This window comes from Triticum aestivum, chromosome 6A, assembly GCF_018294505.1.
Source record: "Triticum aestivum cultivar Chinese Spring chromosome 6A, IWGSC CS RefSeq v2.1, whole genome shotgun sequence".
Lineage (NCBI taxonomy): Eukaryota > Viridiplantae > Streptophyta > Magnoliopsida > Poales > Poaceae > Triticum > Triticum aestivum.
In genome coordinates this window covers 535,734,008-535,751,171 of record NC_057809.1, presented here as the reverse complement: position 1 = coordinate 535,751,171, position 17,164 = coordinate 535,734,008, and the positions used below count along the sequence as shown (strand labels likewise).

The 17,164-nt window shown below is 43.1% G+C and overlaps 1 protein-coding gene across 1 annotated transcript; it reads right to left on the bottom strand.

Annotated features, from left to right (window-relative positions):
- Positions 1-3,072: 3,072 nt before the first annotated feature.
- Positions 3,073-8,858, bottom strand: LOC123128332 (uncharacterized). Its single transcript, XM_044548303.1, is given in 6 exon segments — positions 3,073-3,588; positions 3,925-4,050; positions 5,582-5,915; positions 6,457-6,529; positions 6,631-6,977; positions 7,079-8,858. Coding segments are annotated over 4 exon segments (798 nt in total). The 5' UTR covers positions 6,943-6,977; positions 7,079-8,858; the 3' UTR covers positions 3,073-3,588; positions 3,925-3,971.
- Between the last annotated feature and the right edge of the window lie 8,306 nt (positions 8,859-17,164).

Genomic DNA, 17,164 nt, shown 5'->3' with positions numbered 1-17,164 from the left:
AGAGAGAGAGAGAGAGAGAGAGAGAGAGAGAGAGAGAGAGAGATTTTCTTTTCCGGAGAATAAATAACATTTTCATTTCGTCACATTTAAATATCCTACCAATATATGTAGATGAGGTTGCTTTTAACCAATATACTTGTCTGTTTGATCATTGCAAACAAGTACATTGATCTAAGGACATGATTACTACCACATGTCCTCAAGTTCAAACTCCGACTAAAATTAAAGGGAAAATGCATGATTTTGTAAGAAATTAACAAACATAAACTTCTGAACCCTAGCGATCGATTATCACGTTACATCACTACGAATCGAATATAGCTTCAGGTTTGGCCCCATGCAAAGGCACGAGAATTTGCTGTAAGGCGTACATTCATCTCTACGGGGGGCAATGTGCGTTATTCTTATCATTGGTGCCACAAGATAGGCCTGCCCCCGTCTTCTTCTCCAACGGCAGAAGCATGTGCCCTCGCCATTGTGATGCCGGTCCAGGCAGCACACCGCGGACGGGGCCGGCAGAGGCGGGCTCCTCGGCGTGCAACCCGTCACCTGGCAGTGGCCTCGCTGCCGCCCGGGTCCACGAGCCGGACATGGCCATGAGAACCAAGACCATGGCCACCAAAACCTTCTTGGACATGGTGAGATGTGGTCGTACTAACTTTCTGATCAACTAATTAAGCTCACGGTGCTGTCTCTCTTCCGCTGTGAGCTTATGTTGGGAGATTTGGCCGGTTATTTATACCGGGAGAAGCTCGATCGTGCCGTGCCCATGCATGGCAGGACTAGGTAATTAAGTACGAAAGTTCCATGGGTTTTACGTACGTGTGTGACCTGCCGGTTAATTTGACAAGTACCAGTTCAAACTTTGAAGTGCACGCGGTTTCTCGTGCTGCCACCTTCACGCATGCATGCATTCTCACGAGCTTGAAACAGTTCAGTTAAGTGCAGTGCACATTCTTCCTCGTCAGTCGGCGCAGGTAGCTTTCGGTGAGTCGGTCGCTTCGTCTCTGCCGTGAGCAACGTGCCTATCCCACCAGCTCACGGCAGGGAGGTTGCAAGAACGAGCAGACCGGGAGAAAATTGTCAAGCGGAGAAGGATACCGATATGTGCTCAAAGTTGGTTGCCTCAGGAACACGGCCGGTGCAACACTGTAGCTGGGAAGAAAGATTATCTGCCCCGGTGCCCCCGAGCTCATATACACTTGCATGAACAGTAAAAATTCGGGACTCAAAACACACATTTGGAGCACTCGTTTTTCTGTTTTTAGCACAGACTACTATGGATGTCTTTTCATGACAAAATTTTGCAGAATGTTAGAACACTCGTTTAATTTCATCCCCCTAGAAAATAGATTATTTTTCTTCTTCAGAATTTGCTATTCATGTCATTTGAAACGTTACATACGCGGTATGCATCACACGATCCATGAGAAAGAAAAATAAAAAGAGAAACAATATCGATGATTTTTTTTGCGAAGAAATATCGATGAAAATTAACTCGACGGGAATCATGAAGGAGCCTCCAGCACTACCACGCGAGTCCACAAGCAGGATGTAAACCAAAGAGGAAGCTCTATAGGGGAAGCAGAGCTGTACCTTTCCTCCTATGGTAGAAGCTTGAGGCCGCATATTCCTTGGGCGACTTAAAAAAACAACCTAACACAATTTTTGGTACCTTTAGATCATCATGCGCACTATTATTCTTCTTCCTATGGCGTGCAGAGTCTGTTCCTCCCCCACGCTCCCGGTGCTACTGTACTTACCTCTAACCCCCTGCCCGCTCTCTAGCGCCAGTGACGAGACGACCCCACACCCCAACCGTAACAGTCAAGAGTCAAAGCCTCTAACTTGATCATGCTCGTTCGCGGCTCGCACTCGTCATGGAGTCTGCTGCCAGCCATTGCCTCCATATCTCGCACTCAAGGTTGTGCTTGTCTCCGAAATCAACTGACGCTTCTGAACTTTTCGGGCACCTCAAAATTAGCAAATGCGTAGAAGCTTTTGGTAATCCAGAGCCGAGCCGTGTGTCCACACGAGGATGCTCCACATGAAGCAACACCAGAGGAGATTTCTCCGGCTCGGCGATCTGCTCACCACCTTCAAAGGCGAGCCTTGCCTACACAGCTGGAGCGAGGGTTAGTTCACTTCGTCTCCCACCAGGAGAGACACGGGGTACTGTTGGGGTCAGCGTCCCGTCACTGCATAAGAAAATGAAAGCGGATGTATGGTAAAGCCAGTGCTAAACCGAATGTACTTTTGGTTAGCATTTTTTTTCACGATAGTGCTTTGGTTAGGAGTTTTCTTCCTTGTGAGCCCAACAAATCTGATGTAACTTGTGGGAACACTTATGCTATCCACTAGGATGCAACATATGTTGCTCGGTGCCTCGGTCTCATTGTGACACGTGGCCCAAGCCCACCATGGCCGTCCATTCAGCCATACCGAAAATCCATTCCACTCTGTTCTCACTCCCTACTTGTGAGAGCAATATACCTTCTTTAACATTGACATAGATTTCAAGCAACTGCCATGATCGTGTTCAAATAGTGTTCTGTGGCTCTCTCTGGTACCATATGACTCCTAAATCTTCGTCTAGCGCTTCCAATAGTGTTCCCGCAATCAAAAGATACATGAAAACATTTCTTCATTACACAATTTATGAAGGAAGATCAGCTAGGAAATCACTTTTTTCCTTGACTCATAAATGGACTTGGCTTTAGATATACAGGACCTAGAACTATGCTAACGGGTTAAAACAACGAAACCCAAATCCATGATGAGGGCTTCTTTGGTTGCTGGGCTGGAAAAAACCAGGGCAATAAACCCGTAGGGGAATTTCCCTGTGCTCATGGGACCCCTCCCACCACGTGGGAGATGTTCCCCTGCCCCAGGTGCCCAAATGGATACAGGGGAAGGTTAGGCAATCCCTCACATACTGTCAGGTATAAGACACCAGATCTCATAGATAATAATTCTACAAATAATTTTGGAAAACAACCACAAAAACCACATGCACATAATAAAATTTCATAATTCATGTAAATTATAGAATATTAAAAAAATATTACAACTTATCCATCCCTTCACCATGGTTCAAATATCGGTCCTAGGATCATGGTTAAAAAGTTCTGGATTATCAAGTTGCCATGTCAAGGCAGGGACACTTTCGAACAATATAGTATGAACCAACATATGATGTGTGCACTGTGCATAATAAAATTAAGACTGCATTGCTTGCCACAAGACTGTTCAGGAACCCAACCAATATGCTTGAAAATGTGCAATCTGATGGTGTATTTTGCAAATTAACATGAACCCAATCACATGACCTAATCATATGCACCTAATACTAATAACAAGATTAGGCACACACTCCTGCTACGACAAGTTACTTTTTTTGGGCAAACACAATAGGGAAAATCCCTACTGTAACTCGATTTTCATTAGTAAGGGGGTAATACATGGCACTGTACATGGATGGTACAAAAGGAAAATTACAGAAATAGTTCATAATGTGTCTAGCCATGATTGCATTCCCTCTTAAAGGCCGGGCTTGGCTCTTTTGATGATGTACGACAAGTTACTTCCCTGATGAGTAAATCATTTGTCAAGCAGATTGCCAAAAGTTCACATGAATGACAACATATCCTAATCAAAGCAATAGAGAAAAGAAAGTAAAGAAATAAAATCATTAAGTAGCTAGGCACTTGGCAAGCTGGTAGTACTATCTCTGCATCCTCTTTCTAATTATAGCTACCAACAGAGCAAGTTCTAGCTTCAGGCCAACTGATTGAACTAAGGTTACAATCAAGTGTCTAACAAAGTTCACTAGCTGCTACTATATGCATAGCAAAGAAAGCCTAGTAGAAATCATTGGATGTCTAGCTAGCATATCATAAGAAACTACATGGCAAAGATGGATACCTTATGATCTCTCAATTGCAGCAATCTCCTCTTTCAACCAAAAAAGCCTAATCCTTGGGTTCTTGGTATTGATAAAAATCTCTCGATTCATTGGGCACTTGAAAAGCCATAGCGCCTTCGCTTTTTCTGCAATAGATAGCTCTTCAATTGGATGATAGAGAACAATTTTTTGATATTTGTAGCGATGGGCTGTAGATCTTAATACCAATGCATGCGAGAGCTTTAAGTATAACCATCCAAGCACAGAGGTATGTCTCAATGCATCTTAAACTTTGTTATCTTGTATAAATGCTCTCTCTTGTTAATGAATATGATTTATCTTCTGCTTTTTGGATGTAGGTTCATAATGAAAAAGTGGAGGATTTTCTTTCTTTGCTAATGGAATGGTCTGTCCTATGTGACAAGTACGTCCATAAAAATAATGGCGATGCCTCAACTAGTTTGTTCGAGTATGAAGGGGAAACAATGAACCTGGAAAAAACAAGCTTGTCATAGAGAAACTTGGCGCCGACAGAAAAAATTGCATATACTTCAAGGTACTCCTCATTCTCATCCTATTCATTTGTAGTGTTGATACAGGTGCAACGGAATGACCATCGGGATGAGGATTCCTGGAAGCCCATGGTGAAACTCTGGTTAGTATATAATTTGAAGTTATTTAAAAAAAAGTATTTCAAGTGCAATGAGTCCTTCAATGTTCAGCGCTTTCCCACTTAAAATTAAAGAATTTGTTCAAGAAGGTCATAGGCGAAAAATATTACCGCTGCATGTGAGTGCTTGATATCTTCTTTCTTCTTAATAATTTTGGCTCAACACATGGTATTTGATTGTCCTGTCACATTTTAAAGCGTGATGTTGATGTGTTGTGCGGTGGCCCGCCCTGTCAAGGATTGAGCCATTAACATCACCTTTAAATGTGACAGGACAATTAAATACCATCAGTGAATCTGGTGTTTAGCCAAAATTTTAAGAAATAAGATATCAAGCACTCATTGACAGTGGTAAGATTTTTCGCCTAATGGCCTTCTTGAACAAATTCTTTAATTTTAAGTGGAAAGCGCTGAGCATTGAAGGATTCATTGCACTTGAAATACATTTTTTTAACTCCAGATTAGATACTAACCAGAGTTTCTCCATGGGCTACCAGGAATCCTCGACCCGATGGTCATTCCATTGCACATGTTAAAATATAGGATGGCATGTACGGAAGCAACAAATGTACCAACACTACAAATAAACAAGATGAGAATGAGAAGTACTTTGAAGTATATGCAATTTATTCTGTCAGCGCCACCATACCAGATCGCGCTAAGTTTCTCTACGACAAACTTGTTTTTTCCAGGTTCATGCTCTTCCCCTTCATCCTTGAAAAACTAGTTAAGGCATCACCATTATTTTTATGGACGGACTTATCACACAGGAGAGATGCATTAGCAAATGATGAAAATCCTCCACTTTTTCATTACGGACATACATCCAAAAACAGAATATAAATTATATTCATTAAACAAGAGAGAGCACTTATATAAGATAACAAAGTTTAAGATGCAATGAGACATACCTCTGTGCTTGGATGATTATACTTAAAGCTCTCGCATGCATTGGTACTAAGATCTATAGCCCATCGCTACAAATATCAACAAAAAAGTTATCTTACTTTGATTCCTTTAACGCTTCATCTAATTTTGCATCTTGCTTCTTCCGGAAATCTATGTAGTCCTCAAGCGCCAAAGCGACCTGGCTGTGCTTCCTCTTTTTCATCAACTCCACTCCCTTTTGTTCAGAGTTGGCTGACGTCGCACGCTCAGCTTCATCTCTTCTTGATGCCCCTTGGTCTTGCAAATCAGAAGATGACATACCAGCTCCAAGATTGGTAGAGGAGAAAGGGTTTACATCATTCATAGGGGAACCCATAGAAGAAATTGCGTCACTTGTTAAATCCACTCGCGGAATTGATATAAAGTTGAGATCGCCTGAAGCAACACTTCCTACTTCAAAAATGAAAAATATCAACATATTAGTTATGTCCAAGGGAGTCTCAACAATAAAAACAAGTAATAAACAGGGGCGCCTTCAATGGGAATGCGGCCTATGTACTATGTGCTACCGTAACTTGCTTATAAGCATGTGTGTTGGAAGCAAAGTAGATTACTGGGTCCTACTTAAGTTAACTGAAATAATTAACACTGGTTGTTTGCAATATAACCTAGATTGACTAAGTAAACTACTTGTTCTTAATTTACTATCTCCCATTCCAGAAAGAAAGAAAAAGAACAGCTCAAACTGGACCCTAAGTCTCTTCAAAGATAAGACATCATGCAGGATTCATATCTAACTATTGTACTAGCCAAGATAATAAGTTTCTTCGCTTGTCATAATTGTGAGGTGAAATCAAAGGATGCATATACTAATTTTGCTAAACAATTTCAGAACACATAATAAATGCAAGAAGCGCATGAACATAAGCAAGAACACAAGAAGATGAAGTGTATTAGCTACTAGGCTAGGAAACACATGATACAAGAAACATACCTTCATGCAGGGAAGCCAATGCCTTGAAGAGCATGAATGGCTTCGAACGGAACTTCTTTACCCTCGGATGGTCCTATTGAATGCAGCAACATTGTATGGTTAGGATCAATAAAAACAATGCCTTGAAGAGCATGAATGGCAGTGAACAAACGATATATCAAGAAAAGAGCTAACCTTAATAAGCTTATCCCATATTACAGGTTCAACAATGATCATGCAAAGTGTATCATCCCATCATGTGCCACTCTATTTCCGAGAATCTCTCACTGCCTTGTAATTTCCTTCTAAATCCTTCTCCTTCTCTTGGATTTGTTGCTTGGTAAAATGAGCTAGTGGAAACTTCTGATTGAATGTATTTGTAATGCTAGTCCACCCTTCAGCCAACCACCCATTTTGACCTCTATAGATGGGATTGTTGTGGTCAAGCATTATATCAACAAGACCTTTCTCATATGCATGGTTCCTAGATGCCCTAGGCGTTGCCATAGATTGCGTTGTGCATAAACAGAATTAAGAACATTCTGCATGACAGTAACAGAACAAACACATAATTAAGATCAGTAGTTTTGCAGAATTTAATCTTCCTCAATGACAGTGTAAAAGGGATGATTGCGTCATATACCTTTCTTGCTCCGAGTAAAATATTCTCAATGACCAACAAATCGAAAGGCACCAAGCAATTGAACACAACGTCTTCGGATAAAGCAAAACACTTACAATGTCAAAGCACCAGAATTCGATACATGATTAAATACTTATCAGTTTATGGCACAAAGGATGCATATAGTATTTTTCTAAACAATTTTAGAACACATAATACATTCAAGAAGCGCATGAATATACACTAGCTAGAACATATTACAGAACAGATTGCTAAGCAATAATAATACCATCTAAGAACAAGTAGGTGGGAGCCTAGGAATAGAGTAAATACAAACATAGTGATATTCTAATAACATCAATGAATATGAAACTTGTGTAAATCAACATCAATGAATTTCACACCAAGTACAACCTATCAAATGCTGGTAGTACAGAGTGCACAAGAAACTACAGAAGCTACATATATGTGCCAAGTAATCATAGATAGTTCTATATTTTTAATCTGCCATAGAAAAATGTAATATCCAACAAATGACATGTTAACAGCAAGCTAGCTGAAAAACAAACCTATAGGAAGCTGACTGAACTAAACCTACACAAAGCTGGCATTCAACACTCAATTGTTCATGTCCTGAACGACATAGTAATTACCACTTTGGCACTTCGCCAGAACACAGGTTAGTAGCGATTACCCATCACTAATTCTTCCAAGTTATGACAATATACATACTAGTATAACTAAATGATTATCTAATCTTGCTGCTCCCACTTGTCATTTTGATGGCAGAAAGAAAAACACCAATCATCAATTCAGTCTATAGTGGCAAGAAACAACAATTTTTCTTCCATAATAATTTGTTGGGATCTTCCATGAGAACAAATCAAGCATGTTAGGGGCTAGGGGGAGCTGCAAACAAAAGGAAGCAGACCAAAGAGGAGGTTTTTGGATCTGCACAGAGCTCCTCATCTCGTGTCCGCGAATGGCAGGGAAGGCATCACCATGGAGAAGAAAAACACTCGGGTAGAAGAGGAGGATGAGGGGATACCTTGGTGAAAGAGGAGGATAACCTCCTGGTTGTCGTCTTTGCCGGAGGTGAGGGAACTTCAAGGCGGAGAGAGATGGTGACGACCTCGGGTCGCCGTCGCCCCCGCCAGAGGTGCAGGGCGTGGAGGTGGAGGGAGATGGGGGTGCGCTGCTTCCAGTTGCCGGAGGAGAGCCGGGGGACGGTGGAGCGTTGGACCATGAAGGGCGGGGCGCTGGACGGCGGAGGAGTTCTTGATCTGGTCGCCGCCGCCTCTCGTTCGCGATACCAAGCGACGAGGATTTTCTCCCTGACCTCACGAGGCGTGGAAGCCTCACCTAGGGAAAGGGCGGGGCTGCCCCTGTCTCTTGGGTCTCCAAATGCGCTGGTGGATCACCCGGGGAGAATTTAGTCCGTGGTTTCTCTGGCCGGGGAAAAGCCAGGGATCCCCCCGGATCCCATGAAACCAAATGAGGCCTAAGTGAAGTCCAAACATTGTGAAGCCAAACCCAGATACGGCCTTGCTTTAGGCCAGCACTACTTTCAGCATTCATGCCCATCGCAATCTCTAGCTAGGGAAGGAAATAAAATTGTGACCTAGTTATATACTCTGAGAAGTAACACCAAAATGTACATAAATGATGAATCCAACCCCAGCACAATGTAACTAGGACCCAATCATATAGTGCACAGTAACACGCTAACCGACGCTTAACTTGTAAACCAGGTACTCCAGACCTATGCACAAGCCAATCAGTAGTACCAACAGTTTCTGAGGACTAGCACCATCTAAGTACCAATCAAGCATTATGTCTAACTCCTTGAATAAGAATGTAAACTGAAACAGAAGTAAGCCAAAGCGAACAGTTGCACATGGTCTCATGTTACACATACTTCAAAAGGGACAAAGAAACCATAGCCTAATGAAGGTTCAACGACTTAAGCTCAATTATTCAAATTAGTCAATTCATATTGACAACTCAAAGACCTTGGAAGTGTTCAACAACTCAGCCATATATGACATCGAATGAAATAAACAGAAATTCACCTTGTTGGCTTCGCGTAGATCTTTGGCATAAGCATTGTTTCTGAAGTGCTCATGGACAGACTTGAATCAAGGAAAACAAGTTAAGCTCTTGAAAAATGCAAGGACAAGGATACAATAGATACTGAAAACAAAATCGGAACACATATAGATGTCCAAGTTATCCAAATTACTAACGCAAGCTGAAATAACACTTGGATCCAGCTTCACAGATCAAGAAGACAACATTTAGACTTGAAACATTACCCTTTCAGTTTTTCCTGTATCTTGGTTCCATGTTTAACAACACTATCTTTTATTCTACTCATGGAAAAATCAGTAGGACATGCTTTATGTTACATGTTATTTGGTTGTGTAACTTCCTTTGGCTAAAAAAACCAAACACTTGATTAACATTGCTTCCCATAGGAACTATAGACAGAGGTAAACAAAAGAGAAGTCCTGTAACGATGGTTAAATTGTTGAAGTAGTTCCATACAAAAGACGTGAAAGATCAACTCTCGAGCACCCACCTGGGCAATGTGCATGGAGGGGGATGACATAAACCAAACGTAGCAAATATTAGGCTCGTCACCACCGTGCCCCTAAACAAATAGGCCAAACTTACATCCCATTAGTAGAGATCAGAGGCTTACCTGCTGGTGTCGACAGAAGAGTCAGCTGGAGTCTCCATGGCAGCCGGTTTGGGCTGCTATGCGCGGTTTAGTTAGGACTTAGGACCCACAATCACAGGATCACCGGAGAGATTCGTCTGCAGCAACAGAAGCTGGTGTCGATGCATAAGATCAGCTAGTAGTAAAAGGTACAGTAAAATATCTACAGTACAAGATTTAAGGTTGCAAACTGGGACGAGCCAGTTGAAGAATGTGTGTTGGGGGAAAAGATGCAATCCAAAATTGACTTCCGAACAATCGGCTAGACTGAAAAAGCTTCAATTCTTGAAAGATCCATCTATTCGGGGGAAAAGGAAACTTCTGAAGCATCAATCGGGTTTCGAGAACTTTCACCTATTGAGAGAAGACGCGCTCGGTCGGAGGAACGACGGCGGCGTGTTCCACCATGAAATCTTAGGAGGTGGATGACGAGGCCTCAGGCCGCCTGCTTATGGCAGCAGAGGCGAACCGAATCTCTCGCTGGAGTAGCATCCCAATGGCGGTGAGGCCGGAGCAGAACTTTTTTAGGGTACTGTGAGGCTGGACCAGATGCACCATGCAGGAGGATTGGATGTTGGGCTTTCCTTTAGTTTTTTTTACTCTGGGCTTTCCTTAGGGGCACGGTGTTATACGACGACTAACGTGAAGTTCAGAAGTGGGCCGACCGTAGAATTATAAAGCCTATCAAGGCCTTTATAGTGGTTTGCATTGCACATTTTCTTTTCTTTCCTGGAATGGAAAGAAAAGCAACTAACGGGAAGGCCGTGCAATTGCCTTGAAGTTGCAGTTAACGTGGTCAATTTGCAGGTTATCCCCAGGTAATCTGATTTTTAGATTTTTATATGTTCTTCATAGTGGTGGTGGCATTATTGGTGTCGAGTTTGATTATGTGGTTTTTAGTTTTTGTGTTTCGTTCTTTTGTAGCCTTGATCTTCACATGTATGTGGTCTTCCAACGACGGTACAATGATTTGATAGACTAGCTTCAAATTAAGGTTAGTCGAGCTTGTACAAATTTTATCGTTCATAGTTTCTTTAGTTAAGGAAGAGATGAACATCAAGATGTAAAAAAGGAAGATAGGTTTGACTTTAGTTTTATCAGGTGTCTTAAAAATCGAGTTTGACTTTAGTTAAGGCACATATGAACATCGAGATCTAATTGTGTTTGATTTACCTATTCAATGAAGTTAAATCGTTGGTCTAGAGATGCCATGTCTAGATTATTGCACATGGATAAAAGTTCTTACATTTCGAGATGATGATGGAGATACCAAGCAGTCAGCTTGGTAAGCTACTTACAAAAATTTGCAATCAAGGAGATGATGATGGAGATATCCACCATCTTTTTTTTAAAAAAAGACTACAATTTTCGTTGGTTTTGGTTATCAATCCTGAATCAGAAACTCAGAAAATATAAAAACATTTTCATTTGGCTGTATTTGAATATCTAGCAAACATATTTGTTAGTAGAGTAAATTGCAAAGAACCACCACATTAGGGGACGCTAAAACAGAAAACCACCACCTTTCATTTTTTTTTCAAAAAACCACCACGTTTGCGCTGACAGTTTTCAAATAGCACTGATTGAACGGTTTGGCGCGTCTGAGTGGAAAACTGACCGGTTGGGCCCGCTGTCAGGCGCCACGTGTCCAGGGGGAGACGGCGCCCGTGACGCGCGCCGTTAGACGACGTTGCACCTTGACCTAATGAGCCGGCCCGACCCAGCACGACCCGTTCGTCCATTCCCCTCTCTCTCGCCTTCGTCTCTGCCTGCGGCTCATTCGCCACCGCCTCCGCCGTCCATTTCTCGCCGCCGGCCGCCGCAGCGATGGTGTCCTGGAAGGACGGCGAAACTAGTAGCGAAGATTCTGTGTCCCCCCTCTTCAACTCGCACGAGGACGAGACCTATGTGAGTATCATTTCTCTTTGACTTAGGGTTAGGGTTTTCTTCGATTTGAGCTTAGTTTTCACGAATTTGAGTTGGGATATTGAGCATTGTTGCACTATTGCAGATCCCACAGACCATTGTTGACCCGGAGTGGTGCGGTATTGTTGCCGGAGGACCGATGTGCTATCACAACCTTCCTGTTCATAGGGCTGTTGTGTTTCAAGGAATCAACACTGGCCGTAGGTTTTATGGATGCGGTAATCAGGTTAGTGGCAGGTCCTCTCTTGTACATGTACATTATACAAATCCTTTCTTTGATGCTCAGTGAACTGAATATAGGTTTATATGTCTGTTAACTGAATATAGTTGTGTACTTAGTTTTCTGAAGATGTTGTTTTATCAGCTGTTTTGAGGGGAAAATGTGTCAAGTTTAATCAATGCTTAACTGAACGTGTCTGGTTTTAAATGAGCTCAGTTAACTGAATATATGTAGCTATTAACTGAATGTATGTAGCTGTTTAACTGAATATATGTAGTTGTTAACTGAATATAGGTACCAAGTGACTTCTCTGAATGTGGCTGTTAACTCTGGTTTTGTCTGAATTATTATAGGAAGGTGACAATTGTGGTCTGGTTCAATGGATTGACCCAGAATGGCCAGAACCCGTGAAAAATGCACTTCGCAGACTTTGGGATATGTATGAGCAGAGTAGCAAAGAGAATGATGTTAAAGAAAAGCTCATACTCAAGCTGGGAGAAGAGAAGAAGCTAATCCAAGAGAAGCACCACAACCACATCAAAGAAACAAGCAATTTTTTTTCAACAATTCACAAGAATGTGATGAGAGAGAACTATCAGAAGATTATGCAGGATGGGGATGTAGAAAATGCTGTACTTCAAGCCGAGGAAGAGAAGGCTAAGCTTGAGAAAGACAATATTGAGCTAAGGACAGCACTACAAGTCATTAAGCAGAGCAATGATGAACTTGTTAGCAATTGGAAGAAACAAGTAGCAGATGAAGGTCTTCAATAGATTGAACAGATGAAGAAGGAGAAGAAAAAGCTAGAGTATATCATAGCTGATTTGCTGAAGGATGGGGAGGCAAACAAGGTTAAGTTGAGGAAAATCAAAGAACTCTGTGATGAGTGAGGCAAATTATGTTGTTTTTGTGAGGCAAATCTGTGATGAACTTGTTAGCAAATTATGTTGTTTCCGTTGAACTAAGTACCCTAAGATGTGAGTGTTTCTGTTGGCATAATGTATGAGGCCAACAAGGTTGAACTATGATGTTTCTGAACCTTAGTCATGTGATGTTTAGTTGTAATGGATTATTATGTCATATTTGAACACTAAGATGTTTGTTGGATGTGAACAAGGTAGGTTCCTTTCATCGACGGTTGTGGAGAGGCTAGGGTTAGGCTAGAGAGGTAGGTTCCTTTCATCGACGGTTGTCGAGAGGCTAGGGTTAGGCTAGAGAGGTTGCTTCCTTTTGTCGACGGTTGTCGAGAGGCTAGGGTTAGCCTAGAGAGGTTGCTTCCTTTCGTCGACGGTTGTCGAGAGGCTAGGGTTAGCCTAGAGAGGTTGCTTCCTTTCGTCGACGGTTGTCGAGAGGCTAGGGTTAGCCTAGAGAGGTTGCTTCCTTTCGTCGACGGTTGTCGAGAGGCTAGGGTTAGCCTAGAGAGGTTGCTTCCTTTTGTCGACGGTTGTCGAGAGGCTAGGGTTAGGCTAGAGAGGTTGCTTCCTTTCATCGACGGTTGTCGAGAGGCTAGGGTTAGCCTAGAGAGGTTGCTTCCTTTCGTCGATGGTTGTCGAGAGGCCAGGGTTAGGCTAGAGAGGTTGCTTCCTTTCATCGACGGTTGTCGAGAGGCTAGGGTTAGCCTAGAGAGGTTGCTTCCTTTCGTCGATGGTTGTCGAGAGGCTAGGGTTAGCCTAGAGAGGTTGCTTCCTTTCGTCGACGGTTGTCGAGAGGCTAGGGTTAGCCTAGAGAGGTTGCTTCCTTTCGTCGACGGTTGTCGAGAGGCTAGGGTTAGCCTAGAGAGGTTGCTTCCTTTCGTCGACGGTTGTCGAGAGGCTAGGGTTAGCCCATGAAGTTATGGGCTAACCCTAGCGTATCGACAACCGTCGACGAAAGGAACCAACAACTTTATGGGCTAACCATAGGGTAGAAGTTGACAAACAGCAAGTTATCATAACCCATGTAGACACTAACATTAACTGCCAACATCACATCAAGTTATCACAGCAAGTTCATCATATCAAGTTTACCATAGCTTGCCAACATCACAACAAGTTATCTTGCTACCACAGCAAGCACAAAATATAGCAAGTTTTGCCAACATCTCACAACAGTTTTGTCAACATCACATCAGTTTTGCCCAAAATACAGCAAGTTTTGCCAACATCTCACAGCAGTTTTGCCAACATCATAGCAGTTTTGCCCAAAATACAGAAGTAGTCTCTGAACTAATTGTCTGAGTAATTGCCACTAGCATAGAAATAGTCTCTGAATTTGCTTGGCTTCTTCTTGACCCTTGTAGAACCAGATGCACTAGCAGTAGCAGGCCTTGGAGGAGAAAATGAAGAAGCAGCACCTCTTCTTGGAGCAGATGAGGAAGCAGCAGTTCTTCCAGCAGAAGCATTTGTAGGAGCAGCAGCAGCTCTTGCACCAGAAGCTTTAGAAACTGCAGTTGTAGCTCTTGCACCAGATGATGCTGCTACTTTTCTGGTACCAGAAGATGCAGGTTTAGCTCTTGCACCAGATGATGATGCTGCTGCTTTTCTGGTACCAGAAGCTGCAGCAGTAGGTGTTGATGGAGGGGCAGTTCTTGTTTCCTACATATGATTTGCATTACTTATTCAGAAAACACTACGGTAGCTTCAGAAAACATGTAAAGGATTTGCATTACTTTTATAGTACAAAACTAAACATTGCAAAGAAAACATGTCAAGGATTTGCATTATAATACCTTGTGCTTGTTCTTCCTAGCAGCAAGGGATGACTTCAATTGATCACCACAGTTTGTGTATCTATGCCCTTGCTTCCCACAGTTGCTGCATGTGATGGTTCCAACTCTTGAAGTATCCTTGGGTTTTGGCACTTCAAATTGTCCCTTCCTTCTTTGAGTCTGGTTTCTACCCTTCTTCTTATGAAACACAGGGGGATCTATGTCTCTAGTGTCTGTTCTTGTCCATAGGTCAGGTCCAGGAACGGGGTATATATCATTGGTTTGTAAGCTTCTAGGTACATAGGCTTCTTGAAGAACTCATGGACAAAATCTTCTGGTTGTTGTTTTGATTTATAGATTGCACATACATCATGGTTACATGGTACACCTCTCATGTCCCATTTTCTGCAACCACATGTCCATTTCTTCAAGTTCACACCATATGATTTCTCACCTCTTCTCCTCATACAATATCAATATTTCTTCCACATCTTCCTCGGATTTGATTAGCTGCATGCCTTGCATGCCTGCCATTCCTACGCCCTCTTGCTTCACATAGTACATTGAATCCTTTTGATCATAGCCCTCTATCCCAATAATAGCTAACATGTTCATATATGTGATATCTGATTCACATAAGGTCCTTTTCAGATTGTCACAGCCTTGGAAATGAAACCTCACATCCCATGGTTCATCATCATCCAAACTGCAAATCATTACATTCAGTTAACAGTAAATTCAGTTAACAGGAGTACATTCAGACAAACAACAAAGTGGGCAAAAGATTACATTCAGTTCAATTAGTTGAGCTCACCAGTTAACACTAAATTCAGTTAACAGAAAATTCAGTTAAACACAACTTCAGTTAACAGAAAAAATCATTCACCAAATTCAGTAAATTCAGTTAACACAACTGAGCTAAGTTAACACTAAATTCAGTTATCCACAATTAAACTGATATCCACTTAACATTACATTCACTTCATCACAATTATTCTGTTCAACTGTTGAAATTGATATTCAAACCCTAATTCCTAAATTGAGATTCATACAGAGGAAAGAGTATAGCTACACTAGTACAATCACTCAAAGTGTTCAACCACACTAGCAAAATCACTCAATTTGTACAGTGGTGGCTCCGCCCTGGATTGGCCTTCCAGACCTGGGCCAGTTTGGCAGCCGCATGTGCCTCAATGTCGTCAGACTTGAAGATGTTGCCATCCTCGCCGCGCTCATCTCCGTCGATGCCGGCGGAGCGAGAGGCACCAAACGTAGCAGGGAGCGCCGTCGGAGAGCGAGGAAGGACGGGGCGGCCACCAGCATCGGCGATGGAGAGGTCGCGGTCGTCCCTACCGTCACCGGATGCGCCTTCGTCGTCAACGCCGCCGCCGCCGCCACCGCTGGTCGCCATGCGGGAAGTGAGCTAGGACGACTAGATGCGATCTGGGGGAAATGGTTGGGTCGGGCCGGCTCGTTAGGTCAAGGTGCGACGTCGTCTAACGGCGCGTGTCACGGGCGCCGTCTCCCCCTGGCCACGTGGCGCCTGACAGTGGGCCCAACCGGTCAGTTTTCCACTCAGACGCGCCAAACCGTTCAATCGATGCTATTTGAAAACTGTCAGCGCAAACGTGGTGGTTTTTTGAAAAAAAAAATGAAAGGTGGTGGTTTTCTGTTTTAGCGTCCCCTAATGTGGTGATTTTTTGCAATTTACTCTTGTTAGTATGATCATTACAAACAACATATAATAAATTAAAAGGGATACATGATTTTTCTTCTGTTGCCGGTAAGTCCGAACTCCAGCAAAAAGTAAAGGAAACACGCATGGTGTAAACGAATTAACAACAGGATCGAGTTATGAACTCTAACGATCCTTACGTCACACTGATATACTCCCACTATACCGAAATATATTGGAGTAGCTGTAGGTACTTCATGCATATTCGGTTCCCATGCAAGATACGATGATTCCCCGTGCATCGTGTCTGCGCATCACTATGGCGTGGAACAACCTATGTGACCACTGTTACTTCTCGGACACCCTTTGGGGTTGGGCCCCTTTTCCTCCAGCTGAGACGGGCCGTGCCCTCGCCAGCGCGTCGGCGACGGCGGCACAATGCCGCCGGGGCCGCCGGGGGAGGAGGGTTCGCCGTCGTGCACTCGACCGCCTTGCAACGGCCTCGCGGCCGCCCGAGCCCACGAGCCGGACGTCGCCATGAGAACCAGGAGCATGGCCGCCACAAGCTTCCTCATCGACGTGGACATGGAGGCCCGGCGATCGATCGAACTGGGCAACTAGCTAGTAGCTATGCTCTTCTGTGCTGTCTATGTGAGTTGTTGTTCGAAAGATTTTCTGGTTATTTATAAGAAGGGTACGTCACGCGTTGCAGCCCTAGGTAAGTTACTATGAAAGTTCCATGCATTGTTTTTACGTGTGTGGCCTGACGGTAAACTTGTCATGTATGAAACCAGTTCGAGCTTGCAATGCATGCATCGGCGTACGTGGTTTTTACGTGTCTTTACTGCCGTCGACGCATAGATTCTCACGAACTTGAG